The sequence below is a fragment of the Papio anubis genome, chromosome X, assembly GCF_008728515.1.
Source record: "Papio anubis isolate 15944 chromosome X, Panubis1.0, whole genome shotgun sequence".
Taxonomy (NCBI): domain Eukaryota; kingdom Metazoa; phylum Chordata; class Mammalia; order Primates; family Cercopithecidae; genus Papio; species Papio anubis.
The window spans coordinates 96,180,944-96,208,695 of NC_044996.1; the positions used below are offsets into that span (position 1 = coordinate 96,180,944).

General features: G+C 52.8%; 1 protein-coding gene across 1 annotated transcript; it reads left to right on the forward strand.

Moving 5' to 3' along the window:
• Positions 1-606: 606 nt before the first annotated feature.
• Positions 607-26,691, forward strand: CACNA1F (calcium voltage-gated channel subunit alpha1 F). Its single transcript, XM_031660885.1, has 45 exons — positions 607-746; positions 987-1,129; positions 1,224-1,376; positions 3,112-3,308; positions 3,420-3,523; positions 4,423-4,580; positions 4,855-4,947; positions 5,055-5,148; positions 5,314-5,340; positions 5,489-5,649; positions 6,555-6,780; positions 8,427-8,634; positions 8,725-8,845; positions 8,960-9,041; positions 10,503-10,548; positions 11,395-11,446; positions 12,136-12,280; positions 12,461-12,590; positions 12,971-13,030; positions 13,178-13,284; positions 13,371-13,458; positions 13,902-14,009; positions 14,100-14,152; positions 15,251-15,397; positions 16,235-16,436; positions 16,534-16,692; positions 17,507-17,617; positions 17,872-17,955; positions 18,786-18,806; positions 18,985-19,113; positions 19,472-19,537; positions 19,791-19,882; positions 20,299-20,458; positions 20,688-20,815; positions 21,094-21,190; positions 21,373-21,475; positions 21,734-21,835; positions 22,016-22,146; positions 22,384-22,509; positions 23,091-23,260; positions 24,679-24,786; positions 24,930-25,057; positions 25,162-25,274; positions 25,969-26,166; positions 26,387-26,691. Exons 3-45 carry the CDS (start codon positions 1,250-1,252, stop codon positions 26,615-26,617), a joined length of 5,193 nt encoding a protein of 1,730 aa, XP_031516745.1. The 5' UTR covers positions 607-746; positions 987-1,129; positions 1,224-1,249; the 3' UTR covers positions 26,618-26,691.
• The last annotated feature ends 1,061 nt before the right edge of the window (positions 26,692-27,752 follow it).

Below are 27,752 nucleotides of genomic sequence, written 5' to 3' on the forward strand. Positions count from 1 at the left end.
GAGGAGGGCCGAGGTCATCAGGGTCAAGAGTCAAGAACTGGATTGGGGGGCCGGTTCAGAAAGGCAAAGGTCACCGGGGTTCAAGAGTCAAGGACTGAATCACAGCAAGAGTTGGGGATGGCTAAGATTTCCAGGAGGGACAAAGTCAAGGCCTTGTCAGGGCAGGGGTCGAGAATGTCAGGACCTGTCACCTTGGGAGTCAAGGGTCAGTGCTGGGTGGGAGGTCCCCAAGGGAGTGTGGGGGTTCCAGTGCCACTCTGCCAGGGTCCTTGACTGTGTCCACCTGAGGCCCTTCGACATCCTCATCCTGCTGACCATCTTTGCCAACTGCGTGGCCCTGGGAGTTTACATCCCCTTCCCTGAGGACGATTCCAACACTGCCAACCACAATCTGGTAAGGCCCGCCCCGCCCCAGCCCGTTCCCAGCCAGCTAGAGACCTAGTAGAGCTCACTCCTTCCAGCCAGACCCCGCCCCCTCTCTGACCCGGATGACCCTGCCTGGCCCAGCCCCACCCTCGGTCCTGACTATGCTCCCCATGCCCCCGTCAAACCCCGCCTTCAAATAACTCCCCGACTTCCCGCCCCGCCCCCGGTCCCACCCCCCAGGAGCAGGTGGAGTACGTATTCCTGGTGATTTTCACTGTGGAGACGGTGCTCAAGATCGTGGCCTATGGGCTGGTGCTCCACCCCAGCGCCTACATCCGCAATGGCTGGAACCTACTCGACTTCATCATCGTCGTTGTCGGGTGCGCGTCTGCGGGGGGCACCCCACCCTAGTCGCCTTCCTACCCTCAGGCCTGCTGAATTCTGGGCTCAGGAAAGCGACTCTTTCAGACCGCCCCCATTCGGCAGCCAGAATCAGGAATATTATTAAAACCCATTTCTATTTCTAGTTACAGGGACTTGTGCTTTTCGGAGAAGGTTAGGGTGGAGGGGGGAATCCCAAGGCCTGACCTCCGCCTCCCTGCTCGGTGCTCCCCCATCAGGCTGTTCAGCGTGCTGCTGGAGCAGGGCCCCGGACGGCCAGGCGACGCCCCGCACACCGGGGGAAAGCCAGGAGGCTTCGATGTGAAGGCATTGAGGGCGTTTCGGGTGCTGCGGCCACTGAGACTGGTGTCTGGGGTCCCGAGTGAGTGGCACATCCCCCGAGGTCGGAGGTGGAGGGTGGGGTTGGGGCTGAGCTGACCCCGCCCTTATTTCTGCCTACCCCTCCCTCCCCGCAGGCCTGCACATAGTGCTCAATTCCATCATGAAGGCTCTGGTGCCGCTGCTGCACATTGCACTGCTCGTGCTCTTCGTCATCATCATTTATGCCATCATTGGGCTCGAGCTGTTCCTTGGACGAATGCACAAGACGTGCTACTTCCTGGGATCCGGTTAGTCGGCCCGCCCCTCCTAGGCAGAACATGCCCCCTCCTCTGGTTTCTAGATCCAATACTGCACTCAGGGAAACCCGCTGAAATTCACAAGACTCCGCCCCTAGGCTCAGGTTCCATCCCCAGATAACCAAGTCCCACCCATATATTCAAGACTCTGCCCTAAATCAGACTACAACCCCACCTCGCTTATAACTCCGCCCCATCACAAGACTGTACCCACAGGCTAAGGTCCTGACCCGCACTTAAGACAAGACCCTGCGCCTTGGCTCGCGCCTGTATTCCCGGCATTTGGGAGGCCGAGGCGGGAGGATCATTTGAGCCCAGGAGTTCGCGACCAGCCTGTGCAAAATAGTGAGCTCCAGTTTCTAAATAATAATAATAATAATAACAAAATAAAAACAATTTTTAAAAACTTTATCGGCCCGGAGCGGTGGCTCACGCCTGTAATCCCAGCACTTTGGGAGGCCGAGACGGGCGGATCACGAGGTCAGGAGATCGAGATCACCCTGGCTAACACGGTGAAACCCCGTCTCTACTAAAAATACAAAAATTAGCCGGGCGCCGTGGCGGGCGCCTGTAGTCCCAGCTACTCGGGAGGCTGAGTCAGGAGAATGGCGTGAACCCGGGAGGCAGAGCTTGCAGTGAGTGGAGATCGCACCACTGCGCTCCAGCCTGGGCGACAGAGCGAGACTCCGTTTCAAAAAAAAAAAAAAAAAATTATCCTCAGCTGGGCGCCGTGGCTCACGCCTGTAATCCCAGCACTTTGGGAGGCTGAGGCAGATGGATCACTTGAGGTCAGGCGTTCGAGACCAGCCTGGCCAACATAGTGAAACCCCATGTCTACTAAAAATACAAAAAATGAGCCGGGCGTGGTGGTGCACGTCTGTAATCCCAGCTACTCGGGAGGCTGAGGCATGAGAATCACTTGAGCCTGGGAGGCGGAGGTTGCAGTAAACTGAGATCGGATCGCACCACTGCACTCCAGCCTGGGCGAAGGAGTGAGACTCGGTCTCAAAAAAAAAAAAAAAAAAAACTATATTCTCCACGACTGTTCTCATACACTCAGACCATTTACCCAACCCCTGGCCCATGCCTTGACCCTCCCCTCTTTTCAAGAGACCCGTCCAAAGTCACAAGACTCCGCCCCCAGGCTCTTGCCTCATTGTTATTTACAAGACTCCACGCCAGGATTTAAATCCCTGTTGGTGGGATCCCTAGCTTGCCAGTGGTTCAGAATACGGAGCTCGCAGGGTTCTGCCCTAGAAGTGGAGCTAAGTGTTGCCTTAGAAAAATTAGGACTGGCCGGGCACGGTGGCTCACGCCTGTAATCCCAGCACTTTAGGAGGCCCAGGCGGGCAGATCACAAGGTCAGGAGTTCGAGACCAGCCTGACCAATATGGTGAAACCCCGTCTCTACTAAAAATACAAAACAAATTAGCCGGGCGTGGTGGCACACGCGGGTAATCCCAGCTACTCAGGAGGCTGAGGCAGGAGAATTGCTTGAACCCGGGAGCTGGAAGTTGCGGTGAGCCGAGATCCTGCCACTGCACTCCAGCCTGGGCGACAGAGGGAGACTTCGTCTCAAAAAAAAAAGAAAAGAAAAGAAAAAAGAAAGAAAAAGAAAAAGAAAAATCTAGTACCCAAGTCGAACTTCCTAAGTGGGCGGGGCTTCAGGGTGGCAGCGACTAAGAGTGGGCCTGCTTCCAAGCCCCAAGCTCCAGTCTTCCTGCAGATGTGGAAGCGGAGGAGGACCCATCGCCCTGTGCCTCTTCGGGATCGGGGCGTGCATGCACGCTGAACCAGACTGAGTGCCGCGGGCGCTGGCCAGGACCCAATGGAGGCATCACCAACTTTGACAACTTCTTCTTCGCCATGCTGACAGTCTTCCAGTGCGTCACCATGGAAGGCTGGACCGATGTGCTCTACTGGGTGAGGTGGACTGTGGGCACAGAGCTCGGAGACTGCACCTGCCTTTCCTCCCTGACACTCACGCAGGAGTGTCTGCCTACCCTGAGGGATGCATGCCTTTTCTCTCCCCAGATGCAAGATGCCATGGGGTATGAACTGCCCTGGGTGTACTTTGTGAGCCTTGTCATCTTTGGGTCCTTCTTCGTCCTCAACCTTGTGCTTGGCGTCCTGAGTGGGTGAGGGATCTAGACACTCCCTGCTTCCCACCCCTCAGCCACTGCCTGCTTCTTTGTGCCTGGCAAACTCCTAGGCATCCTTCAAAACCGATCTGAAATACTCCTTCATTCAATCATGAGCATCTATTGTATGTGAGGCACCATTTTAGGAATGGAACAAAAGACGAAAATCTCTGCCTTCCTGGTATTACATTCTGATGGGGAGAGACAGAAAGTAGCAACATATGCAATAAAATAAGTGTGTGCATTTATATATTGGCACGCACATATATGTAGTGTTTTATATGGAATGTGTACTGTGGAAAGAAAGGAAAGATAAAAGATAAGAATGGAGAGATCTTGTGATTATAAATAGGGATGTCAGGAAAGGCTGTCTTGACAAGGTGTTATTTGAGTAAAAATGTGAAAGAAGCCAGGTGCAGTGGCTCATGCCTGTAATCCCAGCACTATGGGAGGCCAAGGTGGGAGGATGGCTCCAGGTCAGGAGTTCGAGACCAGCCTGGGCAACATAGTGAGACCTCATCTCTACAAAAAATGAACAAAAATAGCTGGGCATGGTGGCGCACGCCTGTAGTCCTTGCTACTCAGGAAGCTGAGGTGGGAGGATTGCTTGAGCCCAGGAGGTTGAGGCTGTGGTGAGCTATGATCACACCACTGCACTCCACCCTGAGTGATAGAGTGAGATCCTGTCTCTGGGAAAAAGGAAAAAAAAAGAGAGATGAGGTGCACCATCTGAGGGAAAAGCATTCCAAGCAAAGAGAATGGTCAGTGCAAAGGCCCTGAGGCTAGAATGTGCTTGGCATATTCAAAGAGTAGCCAGGAGGCTAGTGTGGCTGGAGAGATGAAAGCAAGGTGTTCAGATTGGCTCCTCCCCCTAGCCCTCTATCCTCCTCCCTCAGGGAGTTCTCCAAGGAGAGAGAGAAAGCAAAAGCTCGTGGGGACTTCCAGAAGCAGCGGGAGAAGCAGCAGATGGAGGAGGACCTGCGGGGCTACCTGGACTGGATCACTCAAGCCGAAGAGCTGGACATGGAGGACCCCTCCGCCGATGGCAACCTTGGTTCTATGGCTTAAGAGGGCCGGGCGGGCCATCGTAGGCAACTCCAATCTGGTCCATTCCCTGCATGCCTTAGATGTGGTCTGCCATCCTGAGACCCACCTAGGCCTGATCTGCAACAACTCTAGCCCCAGCTCCCCCCTCCCAAATTATGGCTCAAAATGCAGAATCAAGACCAACCTCAGCTATAAAGACTCCAAATGACGCCCCTACCCTAGACATGGCCCTAACCCTGCCCCTAGTATGTCCTCCCTAATTGTCCTTTCTCTCCCTGCAGGGCCACAGCTGACCGAGCTGACCAATAGGAGGCGTGGACGTCTGCGCTGGTTCAGTCATTCCACTCGCTCCACACACTCCACCAGCAGCCATGGTGGGGGTCCAGCCAGGCTAGGGTGGGGGTGGGTAGGCAGAGGTGAAAGCCAAAGGTTGGACCTTGGGGTCTTCAGGTCCTGACAACTATCCCCACCTTGCCTACAGCCAGCCTCCCAGCCAGTGACACCGGTTCAATGACAGAGACCCAAGGCGATGAGGATGAGGAGGAGGGGGCTCTGGCCAGCTGTACACGCTGCCTGTGAGGGCCCCCAGACCCTGACCCAGCCCAGAAACCAGTCCAAACCCTGACTCCAGTCCTTTCTTTAGCCTCAAGCCTCAACCTCAGTCCTTGACCTCTGGCCTCAGTTACTGACTCCCCTTTTGCCCTTTATGACACCCACCTCCCATTCCCCCTCTTTTTCAGAAACAAGATCATGAAAACCAGGGTCTGGTGAGTTGGGAACGTTGTGTGAATCCTTGACTCCATGACTTTGAAACCCCCCACCTCCAAGCCCTCATCACCTTTGAGACCCCCCACCTGAGCCCCCCAGGGCGGGCTTAGGTAGGTGATCTCAGCCTGTGGGCTCCCCTTCCCCCAGCCGCCGCCTCCGCCGAGCCAACCGGGTCCTTCGGGCACGCTGCCGTCGGGCTGTGAAGTCCAATGCCTGCTACTGGGCTGTACTGTTGCTCGTCTTCCTCAACACGCTGACCATCGCCTCTGAGCACCACGGGCAGCCTGTGTGGCTCACCCAGATCCAGGGTACACCCCCAGCCTGCCAGTCGTCTCCCCCAGCCTCCTATTCCTTCTACCCCAGAAGCTTAAATCCAGGACCTCTAGGGTGCCTCAGCCCCCAAGACACTGCCTTTCCCCCCAAATAAATCCAGAGCCCTTAGCCTATTCCATCCCACCTTGTAGCTTACACAGGTAGAACTTTCTGTGTGCCTCAAGCTCCTTTCTCAGCACCTTTCTTTATGTGTACTGACAATTTCTTCACCACAACCTTATGCGAGTTAAATACTAAGGCACAGAACACTGAGCACCAAGGCACTGAGGGGTTAAACGACTAATCTCGGGACTCAGCTAGTGAGTGGCAGAGCCGGAATTAGAACCCAGGCAGCCTGGCTCCGGAATCCAGGCTCTTATCATCACACTGTCTGGACAAGTTCTCCACATCTACAAAATGGAGATGATAGATAATAGTATCCACTTCATGAGGCAGCGAAGAGGAGTAAATGATGTAAAGTGAAAAGTGCTTAGGACATAGCCCACCATAGAGCTAACACTTTATAAGTGTCAGCTCTTACTATTATTCATTATCATCTCAGCCCCAGCCTGAATACTGAGCACATTTCTAATCCATAGCCCACAAACCAGCCCCAATCCCAAAGAAACCCTAGACTCTAACTCTACTTGTGAATTTGGGTCTTCTGGATTCATAGTCTGGCCCCCACCCCGACTCTGCCCCACATCCCCATCTCCAAGCCCCTCAAAACTTCACCTACTCTGACCTACAAACTCACTCCAATCCCTAGCCCTAAGTTTTCCCTCAGCCAGCACCTGGCCTGATACCAGCTACCTTGGGTCACCCCATGGTCCCTAGTTACCTCCCCACATGTCACCATGGAAACTGGCCAGCCCAATCACCCCTGCCCATCTCCCCACAGAGTACGCCAACAAAGTGTTGCTCTGTCTGTTCACGGTGGAGATGCTTCTCAAGCTGTATGGTCTGGGCCCCTCTGCCTATGTCTCTTCCTTCTTCAACCGCTTTGACTGCTTCGTGGTCTGTGGGGGCATCCTGGAGACCACCTTGGTGGAGGTGGGCACCATGCAGCCCTTGGGCATCTCAGTGCTCCGATGTGTGCGCCTCCTCAGGATCTTTAAGGTCACCAGGTGTGTATCAGGGGAGGGGGAAGACTAGGTCCCCAAACACAGCCCCAACAGCCCCCACCCAAGCTCCAATGATAACTTCATCTGCTTCACCATTCATTGAGCAGACATCCATTGAGTGCCTGCTGCGTGCCAGGCACCCTGCCAAGCCCTAGGGAAACACCAGGAATCAAGCAGACACAAGTTCCTGTCTTCATCCACTGAGGAGAATGTCTACTCCATTTCCATCGCCTTCCTCAACCTCAACTCCTGCTCTAACGTTTTTCTCCAACCCCATCTCCGATTTCAATGCCATACTCATTCCCAACCCAAACCCCATCCCAAACCCCAACCACAATACCATCTCTGATCCCAAACCCCAACCACAGGTCGCCTATGAGCCCATTTACAACCCTAACACCCATTCCCAAGCCCAACCCCATCTCCCACCTCATCCCTAACTCCCAGCCCCATCCCTGTCACTAACCACCAACCATAATACCATCCTCATTCCCCAAACAGAACCCCCATGTCCCTAACCCCTACCTATCACCCTATATTCAACTGCAACTCCATTTCCATTCTCAGCCCCAGTCTCATCCCATCCCCTCCTCTATCCCAGCCCTCAACCACAACTTGTCCTTAACTCCATCTCCAACCCCAAATACATCACAACCCCATCCCCAACACCAGGCCCAGTCCCAACCTGAAGCCCAATTCTAGCTTCACCAACTTCCATTAAACCTCCATCCTAGGCTGGGTGCGGTGGCTCACGCCTGTAATCCCAGCACTTTGGGAGGCTGAGGCGAGTGGATCACGAGGTCAGGAGTTCAAGACCAGCCTGGCCAAAGTAGTGAAACCCCATCTCTACTAAAAATACAAAAAAATTAGCCGGGCGTGGTGGCACGTGCCTATAGTCCCAGGTACTTGGGAGGCTGAGGCAGGAGAATCGCTTGAACTCAGAAGGTAGAGGTTGCAGTGAGCTGAGATTGTGCCACTGTACTCCAGCTTGGGCAACAGAGTGAGACTTCATCTCAAAAAAAAAAAAAAGAAAGAAAAAGGAAAAAGAGAAAAAAACCCTCCATAGTAACCTTATCTCCCAATCTCCCATTACACCCCAACACCAACTCTAACACCAAACTCTCAACTTTCCCCTACTTCTTTACTTTTTTTTTTTTTTTTTTTTTTTAGACGGAGTCTCGCTCTGTCGCCCAGGCTGGAGTGCAGTGGTGTGATCTTGACTCACTGCAAGCTCCACCTCCCGGGTTCATGACATTCTCCTGCCTCAGACTCCCGAATAGCTGGGACTACAGGCGCCCAGCACCACACCCGGCTAATTTTTTTTTTTTTTTTTTTTTTTTTGTATTTTTAGTAGAGATGGGGTTTCAGCATGTTAGCCAGGATGGTATCGATCTCTTGACCTCATGATCTGCCCGCCTCGGCTTCCCAAAATGCTGGGATTACAGGCATGAGCCACCGTGCCCAGCCACCCCCACTTCTTACTCTCATCTCACCCCAACTCCAAAATCAGTTCTAACCCTGACACCAAAGCTATTTGAGCCGAACCTTCCCAGGTGCATCCCAAGCTGGAGCCCTGCCCCGGCTCCTGATGCTCCAGCCACATCCAGTGGACATGGCATCGACCCTTCCGCCTCCCATTTCTGTTGCAGACACTGGGCATCTCTGAGCAATCTGGTGGCATCCCTGCTCAATTCAATGAAATCCATCGCATCCTTGCTGCTGCTTCTCTTCCTCTTCATCATTATCTTCTCCCTGCTTGGCATGCAGCTGTTTGGGGGCAAGTTCAACTTTGACCAGACCCACACCAAGCGAAGCACCTTTGACACGTTCCCGCAGGCCCTCCTCACTGTCTTTCAGGTGGGATCTGGAGACCATGGGATGGGTGGGTCGGGGAGACCCTGGAGTTGGAGGGGGTCCAAGAGCTCCATGGTGACTTTCCACCCCCAGATCCTGACAGGTGAGGACTGGAATGTGGTCATGTATGATGGTATCATGGCATACGGTGGTCCCTTCTTCCCAGGAATGCTGGTGTGCATCTATTTCATCATTCTCTTCATCTGTGGCAACTGTATCCTTGGAGCTTTGTGGGGCTGGATGATGGTGGAGTGGGGGTAGGTAGGGGGACCTGGGTGGTCTACAGGCAGGGTGCTTCTCCATCCTTTGCAGCCTAAGCTCATCCCAGACATCCTGTTGAACGTGTTTCTTGCCATTGCTGTGGACAACCTGGCCAGTGGAGATGCAGGCACTGCCAAGGACAAGGGCGGGTGAGATCTGGCTCCACCCCTAACACAGTCTCTCTCTGGAATCCCTAACTGGGAACCCCTCAGACACCCCCACCACCAGAGATGCCTCTAGACACCCTGGTAATCCCCATCTCCAGATACCATCTGCCAGTCCTCATTCATTCAACATGCATCTATTGAGTGCCTACTGTGTGCCAGGTCCTGTTCTAGATGCTAAGGAGACAACAGGGGTCAAGGCAGACAGAGTCCTCACCTTCATGGAACTAACATTCTAGTTGAGGAAGGCAAGAAAAATATAAACAAATGAATATATAATATATGTTAATAATATGTAATAAAGAGAAATAAAACAGAATGAAAGGACAGCAAGAAATGAAGATTGCTCTTTGGGGTTAAGGTTGGCAAGGAAGGTCTCTATGAGGAAGTGACATTTCACCAGAGACTTGAATGAAGTGCAGGAGTGAGCCATGCAAATATCTGGGGGAAGAGTATTCAAAAGGGGAGTGGCAAGTGCAAAGGTCCTGGGGTGCTAATGTTCTTAGCACTTTTTTTTTCTTTTTTTCTGAGATGGAGTTTTGCTCTTGTCACCCAGGCTGGAGTGCAGTGGTGCCATCTCAGCTCACTGCAACCTCCGCTTCCCAGGTTCAAGCAATTCTCCTGCCTCGACCTCCTGAGTAGCTGGGATTACAGACGTACACCACCACACACAGCTAATTTTTTTTTATTTTTTGTATTTTTAGTAGAGACAGGGTTTCACCATGTTGGCAAGGCTGGTCTTGAACTCCTAACCTCAGGTGATCCACCCGCCTCAGCTTCCCAAAGTGCTGAGATTACAGGCATGAGCCACCGCAGCTGGCCGCATTCTTAGCACTTTCAAAAAAAATACCAGCGATGCCCGGGTGCAGTGGCTCACACCTGTAATCCCAGCATTTCGGGAGGCCGAGGAGGGTGGATCACCTAAGGTTAGGAGTTCGAGGCCAGCCTGGCCAACACGGTGAAACCCAGTCTCTACTAAAAATACAAAACAAAATTAGCTAGACAAGCTCGCTTGAACCCAGGAGGTGGAGGTTGCAGTGAGTCAATATCACACCACTGCCCTCTAGCCTGAGCAATAGAGTGAGACTCCATCTCAAAAAAATAAAAATAAAAACAGTGAGGCTGGAATGGAGTGAGGAAGGAGGAGCGTGGTATGGAGTGAAGGTCAGTGGAGGAAATGGGGGGCCAGATTGAGGGCATTCTGGGCCAGGGTGAGGACTGTAGTTTTTCCTGAATTAAGGAGCCGTGGGAGGGTTGTGGGCAGAGTTGGGATGTCCCAGACAGGGTTTAACAGGCTCCCTCTGGCTGCTTTGAGAACAGACTGTTGGGACGGGCAATGGGGAAGAGCGAAGCAAGAAGGTTCTATGGGACTCAAGAAAGGTCTGTTCTAACTGTATCGATCCCCCTTTGCCCATCTGCAGCAATCACCCCTATTTCCTCGCACAGGGAGAAGACCAGTGAGAAAGACCTCCCACCGGAGAATGAAGGCCTGGTGAGTTAGATGCCTGGGCACTGTCTACACCTCCTACTCCCACCACTACCTGTCTATGTGTGCATGTCTGGTTTTTTGTTGTTGTTGTTTTATTTATTTTTTTATTTTATTTTATTTATTTTTTTTTTTTTTTTTTGGAGACGGAGTCTCGCTGTGTCGCCCAGGCTGGAGTGCAGTGGCCGGATCTCAGCTCACTGCAAGCTCCGCCTCCCGGGTTTACGCCATTCTCCTGCCTCAGCCTCCCGAGTAGCTGGGACTACAGGCGCCCGCCACCTCGCCCGGCTAGTTTTTTGTATTTTTTAGTAGAGACAGGGTTTCACTGTGTTAGCCAAGATGGTCTCGATCTCCTGACCTCGTGATCCGCCCGTCTCGGCCTCCCAAAGTGCTGGGATTACAGGCTTGAGCCACCGCGCCCGGCCTGTTGTTTTATTTTGAGACAGAGTCTCACTCTGTCACCCAGGCTAGAGTGCAGTGGTACCATCTCGGTTCACTGCAACCTCTGCCTCCTGGGTCCAACAGATTCTCCTGCCTCAACCTCCTGAGTAGCTGGAATTTACAGGCGAGCGCCACCACACCCGGCTAATTTTTGTTATTTTTGAAAGAGACAGGGTTTCACCATGTTGGCCAGGCTGGTCTCGAACTCACTGACCTCAAGTGGTCCACCTGCCTCAGCCTCCCAAAGTGCTGGGATTACAGGCATGAGCCACTGCGCCCAGCCATGTGCATGTCTTTAACCTTCATCCTCTGCCTATTCATTCCCCTATTATTGCATTTCTTCCATGCTTCCCCTGTGTCCATTCCCTGTGTCTCCCTCACCATTGATGACCCCCGTCTTCCTGTCCTCAGGTGCCTGGTGTGGAGAAAGAGGAAGAGGAGGGTACAAGGAGGGAAGGAGCAGGCAAGTAGGCAGGGCCAGGTGGAGCAGGTGTGGGACCCTGGGGACAGAGCTCAGGCAGACAGCTCCTGACCCCTGAAACCCTTCTCTCCAGAGATCGGCCTTTTCCAAGATCATCCTGAAAATAACAGACTTGGTATGTGGTCAGCAACGTTTGGGAACATTGAGGTTAAAGAAGAGAAATGCAGCTTAGGCAACATAGCAAGACCCCATCTCTTAAAAAATAATAATAATAATTAGCCAGGCATGATGATGCAAGCCTGTAGTCCCAGCTACTCGGGAGGCTAAAGTAGGAGGGTTGCTTGAGCACGGGAGTTCAAGGTTGCAGTGAGCCATGATGGCACCACTGAAGTCCAACCTGGGGGAGCAGAGTGAGACCCTGTCTCTAAAGAAAAGTAAGAAGAAGAGAAACACGTTTTGTTTACTGCTGAACTTCTCAGAGCCTTTATTATAAAATAGTCTGTGTACACAACATTCATTCAACACACATTTACTGAGCTCCTACTGTGTCCCAGGCACTGTTCTAAGTGCTGTGGACATAGCAGCGTACAAAACAGACTAAAATACCTTCCTGGAGGAGCTGACATTCTAGCAGGGAAATGGGAAGAATTGGCCATGTGGCAAACACTCTTCTGGGTGTTTTACATCAACTTGCTCAATTAATTTTCTTTTTTGCTTTTCTCTGGTGCCAGACATGGAGGAGGAGGAGGAAGAAGAAGAGGAAGAAGAGGAAGAAGGTGCAGGCGGTGTGGAACTCCTGCAGGAAGTTGTACCCAAGGAGAAGGTGGTACCCATCCCTGAGGGCAGCGCCTTCTTCTGCCTCAGCCAAACCAACCCGTGAGTGCTGGAAGTGGCAGGGGGTAAGGCAGGAGGGGCTAGGGCAGGTGGAGGACCATGGAGCAGCCAAGGTGGGAGTGGGGGTATGGGTGTTGCATCAGGGCCAGAGCTGTATCCCTTGGAATCCCTGATCAGTTCTGTGGTCCTGAGTTCTGACCATGGCCCACTCCCTCTCCACAGGCTGAGGAAGGGCTGCCACACCCTCATCCACCATCATGTCTTCACCAATCTTATCCTGGTGTTCATCATCCTCAGCAGTGTGTCCCTGGCCGCTGAGGACCCCATCCGAGCCCACTCCTTCCGCAACCACGTGAGCCTTTGGCTGGGAGATAGGAACTGAGGGGACACTCCTAGGGGTGTCCTCGTGGGCACAAGCTGGGGCAGGGTGGAGATAAGGAGAAGAGCCCTAGGTGAGCCTAGAGAGAGGCTCGTTAATGGCAGCTGATGCAGTACCAGCCTTTACGGTGTGTGCAACACACGGGGAAGCACCAGGGGCGAGATCAATATTTGACTGAGGAGGAAGCTGTGCTCAGAGAGGTTAAGCAGGCCAAGGGTGCCCATGTAGCTGGGTAGAGGCAGAAGAGTCCAAATTTAAACCCTAATCTTTCTGATGGCCAAGCCTTTTGAGAAGTCACCTAGGATCCCCCTCAGTCGTGACTCAGTGGCTCCCCGCTCTTTCTCACACCCCAGATTCTGGGTTACTTCGATTATGCCTTCACCTCCATTTTCACTGTGGAGATTCTACTAAAGGTGACTAATGGGACTCCAGTTCTACCCTCAGTTGCCCCAGCACTCTCCCCACCGGTCCTTGCAGCCCACCTCTCCTGTCCCCATCCCCCCCCCCCCCCACCCCCACCACCTCCAGGTCTGGAGTCTAGCCTCATGTCCCGTCCCCAGATGACAGTGTTTGGGGCCTTCCTGCACCGCGGCTCCTTCTGCCGTAGCTGGTTTAATATGTTGGATCTGCTGGTGGTCAGTGTGTCCCTCATCTCCTTTGGCATCCAGTAAGTGACAGCTCCCCAGCCCACCCTATTCCTCTCACAGCCGGGGCCCAGCCAGGGCCAATGCCTGAGGATTGCCCCTTCCCCAGCTCCAGTGCCATCTCAGTGGTGAAGATTCTGCGAGTACTTCGAGTACTGCGGCCCCTCCGAGCCATCAACAGGGCCAAGGGACTCAAGGTAATCCCACCGCACCCAAACCCACAGGACCCAGGCCCTGCCCTGCCCCTGGGGCCAGGATCACTGATAAGACTGACCATTTCCCCTGATGCGTGACCATACAGCCTGGACCTGACACGTAAATACACATCCCTGACCACTAGCCATGTGGCCTGACCCGTGTTCCTTCCAAGTGACCATATGTTTCTACCAGTGGCCACATTTCTCAGACCCAGCTCCCTGACAGGTGGCCACAGATCCCCACCCGGCAAACACCTATTCCTGGTGGGTGCCCACACATCTCTAGCCGCTAACACTGCCTTTTGAACACATGTTGCTAACCATACATCTCTGACCCATCACCACATGTCCCCAGCCCAAGTCCCTGAGCTGCATCCAGAGTCCCTGCCTCATGACCACTGTGGCCTGTAGTGTTCAGTAGCCATATGCTTGGGTGCCCGCAGCATGTGGTGCAGTGTGTATTTGTGGCCATCCGGACCATCGGGAACATCATGATTGTCACCACACTACTGCAATTTATGTTCGCCTGCATCGGGGTGCAGCTCTTCAAGGTGGGGCAAACACTGAAGGGAATGCCAGGCAGGGGTCCGGGCGGGAGCGTGATGAAGGGTGAACCTATATGACAGACATCCTCCCTACAGGGGAAATTCTACACCTGCACGGACGAGGCCAAACACACCCCTCAAGAATGCAAGTGAGTGCCCAAGGCCTTGCCCTCCACGGAGCTCAAGACCCCTCCCAAAGACTATACAGCCCCTAGATCTCACCAAGGCCCAAAGATATAGTCCCAGAATTGTCCGAAGAACTGCAGAGGCCCTCAGATCTCACCAAGTCTTCGGAGGTCCCCCTGATACCTCCCCCAAATCCCTCTCCACATTCCCCAAGTGACCTACATTCCACTCCAGACCCTTAGCAATCACCACCCCCACCCTGAGCCCCCAGCTTCCATCTTGAGACTCCTGTAGAGGGTAGTTAAAAGCCTGGGCTGTGAAGTCAGACATTACTGGTTCAAATCCACTTCATGAGACTTAGTTACATTTCTTAAACTTACTCAGTTCCATTTCACTCAACTGAAAAACAGGGCTATCTCACAAGGCTCTTGTGAAGAGTAAATGAGCTACTACATGGAAAATGTACTTTGTACAATGTAAAGTTGCTAAACAGAAAACCTAGCTTGGGCTGGGCGCTGTGGCTCACGCCTGTAATCCCAGCACTTTGGGAAGTTGAGGCAGGCAGATCACCTGAGGTTGGGAGTTTGACACCAGCCTAGCCAATGTGGTGAAACCCCATCTCTACTAAAAATACAAAAATTAGCTGGGCTTGATGTTGTGCGCCTGTAATCCCAGCTACTCGGGAAGATGAGGAGGGAGAATCGCTTGAACCCGGGAGGCGGAGGTTGCAGTGAGCCGAGATCCGGCCACTGCACTCCAGCCTGGGCGACAGAGCGAGACTCCGTCCCAAAAAAAAAAAAAAAAGAGAATAATGGTGATGATGAAATGATGCCAACTATGTGCCAGACACTAGTCTCATGTCTTGACTTGTGACATTTCTTAATCCTTGTGACAAGCCAGGAAATCAATTGTTATTATCCTTATTTCTTAGAGTGGGGAAATGGAAGCACAGAAAGGGTAAATGTGCAAGATCACCCAGCCAGGACATGGAGGGACAGGATTTGAACCCAGACCATATTGCTCCACCACTATGTCCTGCTGCCTCCATGCTGGAGACCCCAGAACATTTCCCCAGTTCCTCTCCCCTCCTCACCCATCTAACCTGTTTGCAACATCCATAGGGGCTCCTTCCTGGTGTACCCAGATGGAGATGTGTCACGGCCCCTGGTCCGGGAGCGGCTCTGGGTCAACAGTGATTTCAACTTTGACAATGTCCTTTCAGCCATGATGGCCCTGTTCACTGTCTCCACCTTTGAAGGCTGGCCTGCGTGAGGGACAGGGCCCTGGGGTTATCAGGGGATAGGGCAGGGGTCTCTGCAGGATTGGGTTGGGATCTCCTGGGAATGGGTGGGAGTGTATCTTGGGGATGTGACGAAGGTCTCTCGAGACTGGATAGGGTTTTTCTAAAGAGTGGTGAGTGTATCGGAGGACTGTAGAGGTGGGGTTCCCAGAAGCTGGGTGGGAGTTCTTTGGGGACTTCAGTGAGGGATCTCCAGGAATTAGACAGGGGTCTCTAAGGGACTAGGTAGCTAGATAGAAGCCTAGAAAGGATTGGAGATGGTGTGGGGGGACAGAGTGGAGGTTTGAGGGGACTGGGATTGGTCTCTGAAGAGATGAAGCAGGGATTCAGGGATTTCTAGAAAGCTGTGCAGGTCTTTGGGATACTCATTGTGGGGCTCTGTGGGAAGATGGAGTGGGGATTCAAGTTGATGGACAGGGATAAATTTACAGATCATTGGGGGCTTGTGTGGAAGTTCTGGGGAGGTGCATGGGGGTCTCCAGGTGGTTGGAGAAGGGGATTTGAAGGTCTGTGGAAACTTAGGGGATTTCTGGGTCTTTGAGGGTCTGAATGGAGATTCTCTGGAGGACTGTATGGGGGTTTCTGAGGGCATGGGACAGAGGATTTGGACTCTTTGAGGGTCTGGCAGGGGTCTCTTAGAGTATGTATGGAGGTCCCAGGTGGTTAGGTCAGGAGATTTAGGGGTCTTTGGGGTGCCGGGCAGGAAACTCTGGGGTGTCTCTGATAAGTGGATTGGGGGTAGGTCTGAAGGGGCTGGGATATCCCCTCACCTGCCCCTACCTCTACCCTCCTCTGGCTCCCACAGACTGCTATACAAGGCCATTGATGCTTATGCAGAGGACCACGGCCCCATCTATAATTACCGTGTAGAAATCTCAGTGTTCTTCATTGTCTACATCATCATCATTGCGTTCTTCATGATGAACATCTTCGTGGGCTTCGTCATCATCACCTTCCGTGCCCAGGGCGAGCAAGAGTATCAAAACTGTGAGCTGGACAAGAACCAGGTGACCTCTGACCCCTGACCCCCTGTGGATGGTCACCAACCCTTCCCTCCTTGCCTCAGGACCCCACTGCTCACTCATGCCCTGCCCTGGTATGCAGCGTCAGTGTGTGGAATATGCCCTCAAGGCCCAGCCACTCCGTCGTTACATCCCCAAGAACCCGCATCAGTATCGTGTGTGGGCCACTGTGAATTCTGCTGCCTTCGAGTACCTGATGTTCCTGCTCATCCTGCTCAACACAGTTGCCCTAGCCATGCAGGTCTGAGATCCCTGCCTGAACCCCGCCAGACTCCTGACCCTATTATCTCCACACAATCCCTTGGGAACCATTAGGAACACTTAAGGCTGCAAGTAACAAACCCCCTGCTAACTAACAGTGACTTAAGCTATAAAGACATTTGCCATATTTCTTCAAGTCCATGGCCAGTACTTGTAAGTTGCATCCTGATTTCAGAGATGTAAGAATGTGAAAAAAAAGGTAGCCAGTGGCCATTGCAAGTTGCCATTTATTATAAAATGCACCCCAATTTCAGATATTCTAAAATGTAAAAAGATGTGCATCCTGGAGTCAATGAATTGTGGTAATTATCTCAGGTATCGAGAAGTGCAGAGGTAGGCTGTTTGTTCATTGTTCATCCGGGACCCATGCTCTGTCTATCTTTCTGCTTTACCATTCTTAGCAAGTTGGCATTCATTCTCATGATTGTTGTTTCATGGTCACAGCTCCAGGCATCAAAACCACACTCAAGGCAGGGAGAGTTGTACCTGGGGACTCTCCTTATTTGATCCTTTCATTGGAAAGCAAAATATTGTTTACAGAAGCTGCTAACCAACAGCAGATTTATGTTTATGTCTCATTAGTCAACCTGGCCTTGCCTAGCTACAAGAAAAGCTAGGAATCAAAGAACTAAACTTTCCAGTATCCACAATGGGAGGCAGACAGTGCAAGGGGTTTGACCAATCCACAGTGCAATCATGTCCCCAGACTCGCCTCAGCCCAGGCCAGGGAATATTTGGTTGGGTGTGGGGGGTCTCTGCCTCAGGTTCCATCTCAACCTGATTTTCTCCTGCAGCACTATGAGCAGACTGCTCCCTTCAACTACGCCATGGACATCCTCAACATGGTCTTCACTGGTCTCTTCACTATTGAGATGGTGCTCAAAATCATCGCCTTCAAGCCCAAGGTGGCCCCCCTGCTCTAGCCCCACCCACCAGTGGATGAGTTCCTTGGGAGTGGAGTGTATTGCAGAGCTCTGGGGTTGGGGATGTGGGCAGCAACCAGGGAGTGAGTCTAGGAAGTGAGAAGGATTCAGGTGCAGGCCCATCGTGTGATCCAAGCCAAGCCCTGCCCTCCTCCAGTGCCCCCTACTACTACTGGCCCCCTACCCTGGCTTGCAAGCTTTGAGAAGACAGGGCACTACTTTTCTCCTGCCTGCAGCATTACTTTACTGACGCCTGGAACACGTTTGATGCTCTTATCGTGGTGGGCAGCGTAGTAGATATTGCCGTCACTGAAGTCAATGTGAGAACTGGCCTTTCCACTAATCCACTCTCACCCTACACACCTTCCCTCACCTCTATCCTGGGGCTCCCTTTCATGTGGGTAGGTGGTTCCCACGCATATCCTCCCTACTCCTGGAGACTCAGTGCTTCTCATTCTAGCTCTATCTCTTCTGAGTCCCTGTTGGGTTCAGCCAAAGTCCCCCCTCTACCGGCTTCCTCATTCCATTTTGTAACCTATCTACTGGCTCCACCATCTCCTAAAACACCTCTCCTGTTATTTCTGTTATCTCTTTCATTGCCTCTACATTCCCCATCCATTGGCTCCGTCATGTCCACTGACTCCTGCTTTGGCTCCATCTTTTCTGATGACTTCATTGGCTTCATTTCTCCACCAACTTCATCGTCTCTGACACTGGCTCTTTCATGGCTCTGTCATCACCACTGACTATGTCATTGGCTCCATCACCTCCATTGGGTACTACATGGTTCTGTCGCCTCAACTGACAATGCTGCTGGTTCCCTATCTCCATCACTGGCTTCTCCATTGGCTCCTCCATCGGTTCTCATCTCCATCATCTCCATGACACCACTGGATCCATCATTTCCTCTATTGGCTCCAATGTCTCTGATCCATCACCTCCTTTACTCTCTCCTCTCCCTTCCACTCCCATTACCAACTTTTTCCACAACCATCCTAATCCACTACCATATAAACTTTCCCATTGTCTCCTATATAATGACCCCACCATCACCCCCTATATCTGCTCCATCATTTCTTGCCTTGTTCATTTGGGCCTATGATGTCATCATCTCCCCTATCACCTTTTTCTTGGTCATATCTCCCTCCAGAATGGTGGCCACCTTGGCGAGGTAGCCCACCCTCATAACAAGGACTCTCTGCTTCTTTTCCCATGTCCCTCTGTCCCTCCATCCCTCCGGATTACCCTGGGGCCTGAGTGATTTGGGTACTGGGAGGGCCAAAGAATGAGATAGGGAGATAGCTGGAGTAAATGCAAACTGAGCATCCCTACTGCGCCCCTCACCCCAGAGCTCTGAGGACAGCTCCCGCATTTCCATCACCTTCTTTCGCCTCTTCCGAGTCATGCGGCTGGTCAAGCTTCTCAGTAAGGGTGAAGGGATCCGCACATTGCTCTGGACATTCATCAAGTCCTTCCAGGTAATTCCCCACCCCATCCCTTTGACCATACTTCTCCCCCATTTCACACTTCTCAGCCTGCCCCTTTACAACCCTCAGAACTACATCTCCCAGCATGCCATACCCATTTCCAAATTATCATTCCAATTTTCTCTCTTTTCGGGGCTCTCAATTTCCAACACACCTCTGGCCTCACTGACCTTACTCTATCTACTTAACACTATGTTCACATTTGAGAGACACCGCAGTCCTGGGCAGTTTGGAGATGGACTGTATCTCCCAGTAGGCCCAGGCCAGGGAAAGCAGTGCATTCTGGGGCTCATAGTTCTCTGCCTGAGCCTGTGCATCTATTCTCTGCCCCGCTCCCCCATCCCTATAGGCCTTGCCCTATGTGGCTCTTCTCATCGCAATGATATTCTTCATCTATGCCGTCATTGGCATGCAGGCAAGTGGGGACCCTAGGAAGCATCCCTTAGGCACTCCTCTGCTGGCAGGGGATGGGGTAGGAATAGCCCCAAAGTAGGGGTGGCGGGTAGACAGACAAGCTGGACAGCCTTGGGTCAATCTACACATCTGTGAAATGAGATCAGCAGTGATGCCCTGTTTGTCAGGGTTATGAGGCTCCTTTAGGTATTAGGAGGTGTGAAATGGGTGGGGCATGGGTTCACCCCACTGAAACAGCCTTGGTGTGTCCACAGATGTTCGGCAAGGTGGCTCTTCAGGATGGCACACAGATAAACCGAAACAACAACTTCCAGACTTTTCCACAGGCTGTGCTGCTTCTGTTCAGGTGACATCTACTCACTCCCCTGCCACCTCATGCCCGTGGGTGCCCACACACCCTCTCTGAGCCTCAGACTGCTTGAGCTATGGGAATAACACGGCAGCATGGGGCTCCATACAGCCCGAGATGTTTCCTGGCTATGATGTGAGGAGTCTGTTAGAGTATTCTAGCCTCAGCCATTTTCTTTCTGTCTGTAAGACACGTCCCCTTCTCAGGTCTCAGTGCCTCATCTGTAAGATGCAAACACGACTGTCGTCAACATGGCCACACTGGCTGTTAAAATATTGAAATGTTATCTGTGCCAGATGTAGCCCCTAGTGAGAAGTAGGTCATCTCCTCATTCCCCAGTCCTCTCCCAACTCCATTTGCCATGACTTCATAGCCTTCCCTTCAGGATGCTACCCCTGTGTGACCCCCACCAGGTGTGCCACTGGTGAGGCATGGCAGGAGATAATGCTTGCCAGCCTTCCCGGAAATCGGTGTGATCCTGAGTCTGACTTCGGCCCTGGTGAAGAGTTTACCTGTGGTAGCAATTTTGCCATCGCCTATTTCATCAGCTTCTTCATGCTCTGTGCCTTCCTGGTGAGAACCATTTCCTAACAACCACCACCACTGTCATGGGGGCTGGCCCTGAGGGGCTCAGGGATGTGACGTGGGCAGCCCAGATCTTCAGAGTGGGTGAGAGGGCTGGTCTGATGACAAGACCAACCCAGAGACTCATGACCATATAAGCCCACCCCAGCCTACCACCATCCCTCCATGACACTGTTCTGCCCTTCACCTAACCGCTCCCCTGCTCAATGGCCCACAGATCATAAATCTCTTTGTGGCTGTGATCATGGACAACTTTGATTATCTCACCAGAGATTGGTCCATCCTGGGCCCCCATCACCTTGATGAATTCAAGAGGATCTGGTCTGAATATGACCCTGGGGCCAAGTATGCCCTCTATCCCCTTACCTAGAATCCAGAGGACAATGCACCGCCCTACACAGTCCCCTAGCCCCAAAACCTCCGACCTCTGCATCCCATTACCCAGTCAATAGATGCCCCAAGGTTTCCACTGCCCCATCCTCTGCCCTCTCTGACTGCCCTCCAGTTCTTCCCTGGCAAGCTCTGGGGTACTGGTGGGGGGAGGTAGTGATGAGCTGGTGGGGCCTTGAGAAAGGGCTAGAGGGGGTATCGCCAATCCAGTGGTACCTCCCCACCTCCTCCAGGGGCCACATCAAACACTTGGATGTGGTTGCCCTGCTGAGACGTATCCAGCCCCCTCTGGGATTCGGGAAGCTGTGCCCACACCGAGTAGCCTGCAAGGTCTGTGCACCTGCCCACCCCCAGGCCCCTGAGAGAGCTATCACATGGCAAGGGTGGGAAGGGATCTGCCTTGGGTGGGGAGGGGTGTTTGATCGCATCCTCAGAGGTTTCTGCCCCTTGACATTCATTCCTGCATACCCAGCATTTTCCCAGAGTGGGTTTCATGTCTCTGGTGTTCACAGAGACTTGTGGCAATGAACATGCCCCTCAACTCAGATGGGACGGTGACATTCAACGCCACACTCTTTGCCCTGGTCCGGACATCCCTGAAGATCAAGACAGAAGGTGTAGGGGAGGGGCAGGAGTGGCATCGTTCCTGGGGAGGGTGCAAGGAGCAAATTCATTGAATCATGGGCCCCTCTCCTAGCTCTGAACCTCAAAATGGGTGACCGGATTCTCCAGGCCTGTTTCCCCACCCTCCATGACCAATGGGGGCGGTGTGCATCTGCGGTAGCAGCTTGTGAAGTCACCCCTCCAACAGTGAGGGGGCAGCTGTGGAGGTTCTTCCTATTGGCTCATGCCCCACATCCTCCTCCAACGCAGGGAACCTGGAGCAAGCCAACCAGGAGCTGCGGATTGTCATCAAAAAGATCTGGAAGCGGATGAAGCAGAAGCTGCTAGATGAGGTCATCCCCCCACCAGACGGTGAGCTATCCCCGCCCCAGTTCCCCGCGCCAGTCCTTGAATGGCAGATGATCGCTCTCCACCACAAAACCAGCGCTGGGCAGAGGGCAAGGGGAAGTCCATGCTGGTGGGTAGAGAGCGGGGAGGCGGGCTGGGTCAGAGGGCCCCCGTGTGATCTTGCCTTCTCTCCCTTGCCCCTAGAGGAGGAGGTCACCGTGGGCAAATTCTACGCCACATTTCTGATCCAGGACTATTTCCGCAAATTCAGGAGGAGGAAAGAAAAAGGGCTACTAGGCAACGAGGCCGCCCCTAGCACCTCCTCCGCCCTTCAGGTCTTCGGGACACGGCCTGGTGTGGACGGGCATGTGTGACAGTGCTGTGGCTGACGCTGACCCCCATTTTGATCTTGTGAAACCCATGCCACAGATGAGGAAACTGAGGCCCCAGGCCTCACAGAGGGCCAGGGTGGCTGAAGGACTCCTTCCCCCACCCTACTCGCCTGCATGGGAAACAGAGAGGGAAGGTTCAGACCCTGAGCTGCCTGCTTACCTATTTCACCACCTCCACAGGCTGGTCTGCGGAGCCTGCAGGACTTGGGTCCTGAGATGCGGCAGGCCCTCACCTGTGAGGAGGAGGAAGAAGAGGGGCAGGAGAGAGTGGAGGAGGAAGATGAGAAGGACTTGGAAACTAACAAAGTGAGGACAAGTTTTCACTCTCCCAGGAACTTGATTGTAAAATACTTCGTCAATCCCCTGAGTGATTTCGACACTGCTTCTGGGAAGAAGCCACCCCACCCCAGAGAAGCCCCCTCTGCAATAGAAAAATATTTATTTGAGGCTGGGAATGGTGGCTCATGCCTATAATCCCAGCACTTTGGGAGGCCAAGGTGGGAGAACTGCTTGAACCCTAAGGTTCAAGACCAGCCCTGGCAACATAATGAAACCGCCTCTCTACAAAAAAATTAAAAATTAGCTAGGAGTGGTGGTGCAAGCCTGTAGTCCCAGCTATTTGGGAGGCTGAGGCGGGAGGATTGCTTGAACCTGGGAGGTTGAGGCCACAGTGAGCTGTGATCGTGCCACTGCACTCCCGCCTGGTGACAGAACAAGACCCTATCGCAAATATTTATCTATTTATTTACTTGTTTATTTATTTGATATTTACCACTGCTGTTGGAGGGCAAGGCCCACATTCATGGACCTGTGGGGGAGACACGCTATATGACCAAATAACTTAGCCAAAAAGTGGATGCAACACTCAGTCCTGTGACTCTCCACAGGCCACGATGGTCTCCCAGCCCCCATCTCGCCGGGGCTCCAGGATTTCTGTATCTCTGCCTGTCGGGGACAGACTTCCAGATTCACTCTCCCTTGGGCCCAGTGATGATGATAGGGGGACTCCCACCTCCAGTCAGCCCAGTGTGCCCCAGGCTGGATCCAACACCCACAGGTATTGTCAAGTGTCTGGAGGTAGATTGTGAGGGAAGGCAAGGACTAGAGACTGGACCGAGGCAATTCAGGAGGCATGAAGTTGAGGAGGGTGGGAGGGAGGGCCTAGAGGCCTTCAAGCAGAAATTTGGGAAGAATGGAAGTGTTTCAAGGGCTCAGGTAAGAATAGAGGGTGATAAGAGATTCATACGAGAAAGGCAATACAAAGGTTTAATGCAAAAAGCACATTATTTGAAACCAAGATTTTCAGTGTAAATCCTGGCTCTGCCATTTGCTAAGTGACCTTGGGCTAATCACTTTTTTTTTTTTTTTTTTTTTTTTTTTTTGACAGAGTCCCGCTCTGTCGCCCAGGCTGGAGTGCAGTGGCACGATTTCAGCTCACTGCAACCTCCGCCTCCCGGGTTCAAGTGATTCTCTTGCCTCAGGCTCTAGAGTACCTGGGATTACAGGCGTGCGCCATGACGCCAGGCTAATTTTTTTTGTATTTTTAGTGGAGACGAGGTTTTGCCATGTTGGCCAGGCTGGTCTCGAACTCCTGACCTCAGGTGATCTGCCCACCTCAGCCTCCCAAAGTGCTGGGATTACTAGCTTGAGCCACGTCCCCGGCCTAGTCACTTCGTTTCTATAAGCCTCAGTCTCCTCACCTGTATGAGGGGTATGATAAAGCACTTACTTCACAGGGATAAAGAAAGGATGAAATGAGGTAATGCATGTTGAGCACTTAGCTTTTAGACAATACACAGGCAGTTGAAAGAAAAAATTTTAAAAACTTTTTTAGAGTGTCTAGCTTGCCCAGGCATGGTGGCTCACACTCGTAATCCCAGCACTTTGGGAGGCCAAGGTGGGAGGATCGCTTGAGCCCAGGAGTACAAGACCAGCCTGCACAACATAATGAGACCCCGTCCATACAAAAGATAAAAAAATAGCCGAGCATGGTGGTGCATGCCTGTAGCCCCAGCTGCTTGGGAGGCTGAAGTGGGAGGATAAATTGAGCCTGGGAGGTTGAGGCTGCAGTGAGCTAAGATCATGCCGCTGCACTCCAGCCTGAGTGACAGAGTAAGACCTCGTCTCAGAAAATAAAAAATAGAAATAAAAAAATAAAGGGCCTAGCTTTTACAGGCTCCCTCCACTCCTAATACATGCCAGTTTTGTGTTGAAGGCATCTCTCTACAGGTCAACTTTGATTTTTTTTGAAACTTTCGGTCCTTCTGATGAGATGGACATCTATTAAACAAAAGCCCATGGTCACTTTAAAATGGTTAATGGCTAATTTTATGTGACTTGTCCTCAACAACAACAACAACAAAATCCAAAAGCCCAGTGTTTCTGTAAGGGTTGGGGCATGGTATGAGAGGAACCAGTGGCCCAGGGCCACATATTGAGGGATCTGGTCTGCCTAACGTGCCTCACTTTCCCCAGGAGAGGCTCTGGGGCTCTCATTTTCACCATCCCAGAAGAAGGAAATTCTCAGCCCAAGGGAACCAGAGGTCAAGACAAGCAGGATGAGGATGAGGAAGTCCCTGATCGGTACACTGGCCACACCACATGGGATGAATCCATGAGCTGGGGTGGGGGAGGGGTGGGAACTGGGTCGAGGAGGACTGTTGGTGCCCCATCTCCCAGGCCCAGACCCAGACCCAAGTTCACCCCTGGCCCTCCCACCCACACAGGCTCTCCTACCTAGATGAGCAGGCAGGGACTCCCCCGTACCCAGTCCTTTTGCCACCTCACAGAGCTCAGAGATACATGGATGGGCACCTTGCACCACGCCGCCGTCTGCTGCCCCCCACACCTGCAGGTGAGAGCAGGGATGGATCCAAGGGGCCCCCAAGGGCATGCAGGACAGAGATCTGGGGAAACACTGACATTGCTACTTGCCCCTGGTGCCCCACCCACCCCCAGGTCGGAAGCCCTCCTTCACCATCCAGTGTCTGCAGCGCCAGGGCAGTTGTGAGGATTTACCCATCCCAGGCACCTATCATCGTGGGCGAAATTCAGGGCCCAATAGGGCTCAGGTGAGGCTGTGGAGGTGGTGCTGGGGTCTGGGGTCTGGAGAGGTGGGGGCAGCCTAGGCTGAATTTCTCAAACACAGCACATATCAGGCCCTTTTTTTTTTTTTTTTTTTTTTTTGAGACAGAGTTTTGCTCTGTTGCCCAGGCTGGAGTGCAGTGTTGAGATCTTGGCTCACTGTAACCTCTGCCTCTCGGGTCCAAGCGGTTCTCCTGCCTCAGCCTCCCAAGTAGCTGCGATTACAGGTGCCCGCCACTATGCCTGGCTAATTTTTGTATTTTTAGTAGAGATGGGGTTTCATCATGTTGGCCAGGCTGGTCTCAAACCCCTGACCTCAGGTGATCCACCCACCTCAGCCTCCCGAAGTGCTGGGATTACAGGCGTAAGCCACCGTGCCTGGCCTCAGAGCCTTCTGAAGAACAGGACACATATGAATGAATGCACACAATGCTCACTGTACTTGTGAGGAAACTGAGGCCCAGAGAGGTTTACCCCAGATCATGCAGGTAGTAAGTGGCAGAGCTGACATTTAAACCCAGACCTTCTGCGCTCTTACATAAATAAACTCAAGCCTGACTTATACCCATTCAGTTTCACTCCAGTTGTATATTGAAGGAAAGGAGTAGGCACAGCAGTGAGTCCTAGACCCTCATACCCTACTTATCCATCTCTGCCCCTCTGATGTTTTTTCCGGCTCAGGGTTCCTGGGCAACACCGCCTCAGCGGGGTCGGCTCCTGTATGCTCCGCTGTTGTTGGTGGAAGAGGGTGCAGCGGGGGAGGGGTACCTCGGCAGATCCAGTGGCCCACTGCGCACCTTCACCTGTCTGCACGTGCCTGGAACCCACTCGGACCCCAGCCATGGGAAGAGGGGCAGTGCCGACAGCTTGGTGGAGGCTGTGAGTCCAGACGGCATATAGACAAGATGGTTGGGGGAGAAGGGGAGGAGGTGGGTACTGGAGAAGGAAGGAAAGGAGTCCCCGGGTCCTACGTTGTGCATGTAGATATCCCTTTGCCCTACGACCTCTCCTCACCCCTGTCCCCCACTGACTTCCCTACATGCCCTCATGGGCACGTCATTTATCCACACTGAACCTTCTGTGCACACTGTGCCCCCAGGTGCTCATATCGGAGGGTCTGGGCCTCTTTGCTCGAGACCCACGTTTCGTGGCCCTGGCCAAGCAGGAGATTGCAGATGCATGTCGCCTGACACTGGATGAGATGGACAGTGCTGCCAGTGACCTGCTGGCACAGGGAACCAGCTCGCTCTATAGCGACGAGGAGTCCATCCTTTCCCGCTTCGACGAGGAGGACTTGGGAGACGAGATGGCCTGCGTCCATGCCCTCTGAATTCTCACCCTTCCCCAACTGCTCAATAAACCTCCTGCCCTCCCCTCCCCAGCAGGAGACAGGCATGGACCACACCCCTGGATTTTGTTGTCTTTGCACTGGGGGACAGGGCTGCCTGGGGGCCCCCATCCATCCATCCCCTGTTCCTACCCTGAGCCACTGCCCACACACGGGTATTTCCAGAAACCAGGACAGCCAGGCCTGATTATTCAGCGTCAGGGAAGGAGGGAGGAGGAGGAGGAGGAAGAAGAGACAGCAGCCAAAAAAAGCTAGAGGCAGAGTGGAGGAGGGGGAAGGGGGAGGGGGAGGGCGTTGGACAGAGATGGAGGAAAGGGGAGACAGAGGGTGTGAAAGGTGCTTGGACCCGGAGAGGAGGAAAGGCAGAGATTTCACCAGGGCTCAGCCAGGTCAAACTAGGAAGGGTAGACGGATGAGAAGGAAAGGAGAAGGAAACCCAGAGGAGAGTCCTGCCAGGGAAGAGTCCTAGAGGTTGGAATCGTCCTGGTATGTGATGCATCTTAGGCAGAGGGGTCCTCTGACAGTAATAGGAATTTTAGGGCGGCTAAATTGAGATCGCTCTGTCTCCCATCTCCCACCTTCTGCCTGAGAAAGAAAAGAAAACCTAAATCCTCCATCAGTAGACAACATAGGTGACAGCAAAGGGCAGGGCTCCCAGCCCTAGGGAACCCACTCAGGGCCCACCTGGCTTTCCTGAGACCACCTAAGAGTAACCTACTTTTATCCCACACAGATCCCAGAGGTCCTCTCTGCTTCTTGCCCCAGCTTTACTCCTCACCCAGCCTTTGGGGTTACATTCGCTCAGTGAAGGCTTATCAGGCATTTACTGTGTGCCAGGCACCGGCTCTGGGATTCTCTCGGGACAAACTGAGCTGGCTGAAACACGGGACAGGTCTCATCCAAAGTGGGAGTCAGCCCCACTCCAGAGGAATTGAAAGTAGCATTGGCAGTGGTGCAGGATGAGACCACCAGGCAGGGAGGAGCTCCTCCCAGCTCTCAGAGTAGGGGTTTCTCATTTGTATAATTTGTGCCAATCAAGCCAGGACTGAAATTTGAGGGAAGCCAGAATTGGAGACTAGGACTGAGAAGATTGAGTTACATTAGGCCTTGAAATAAA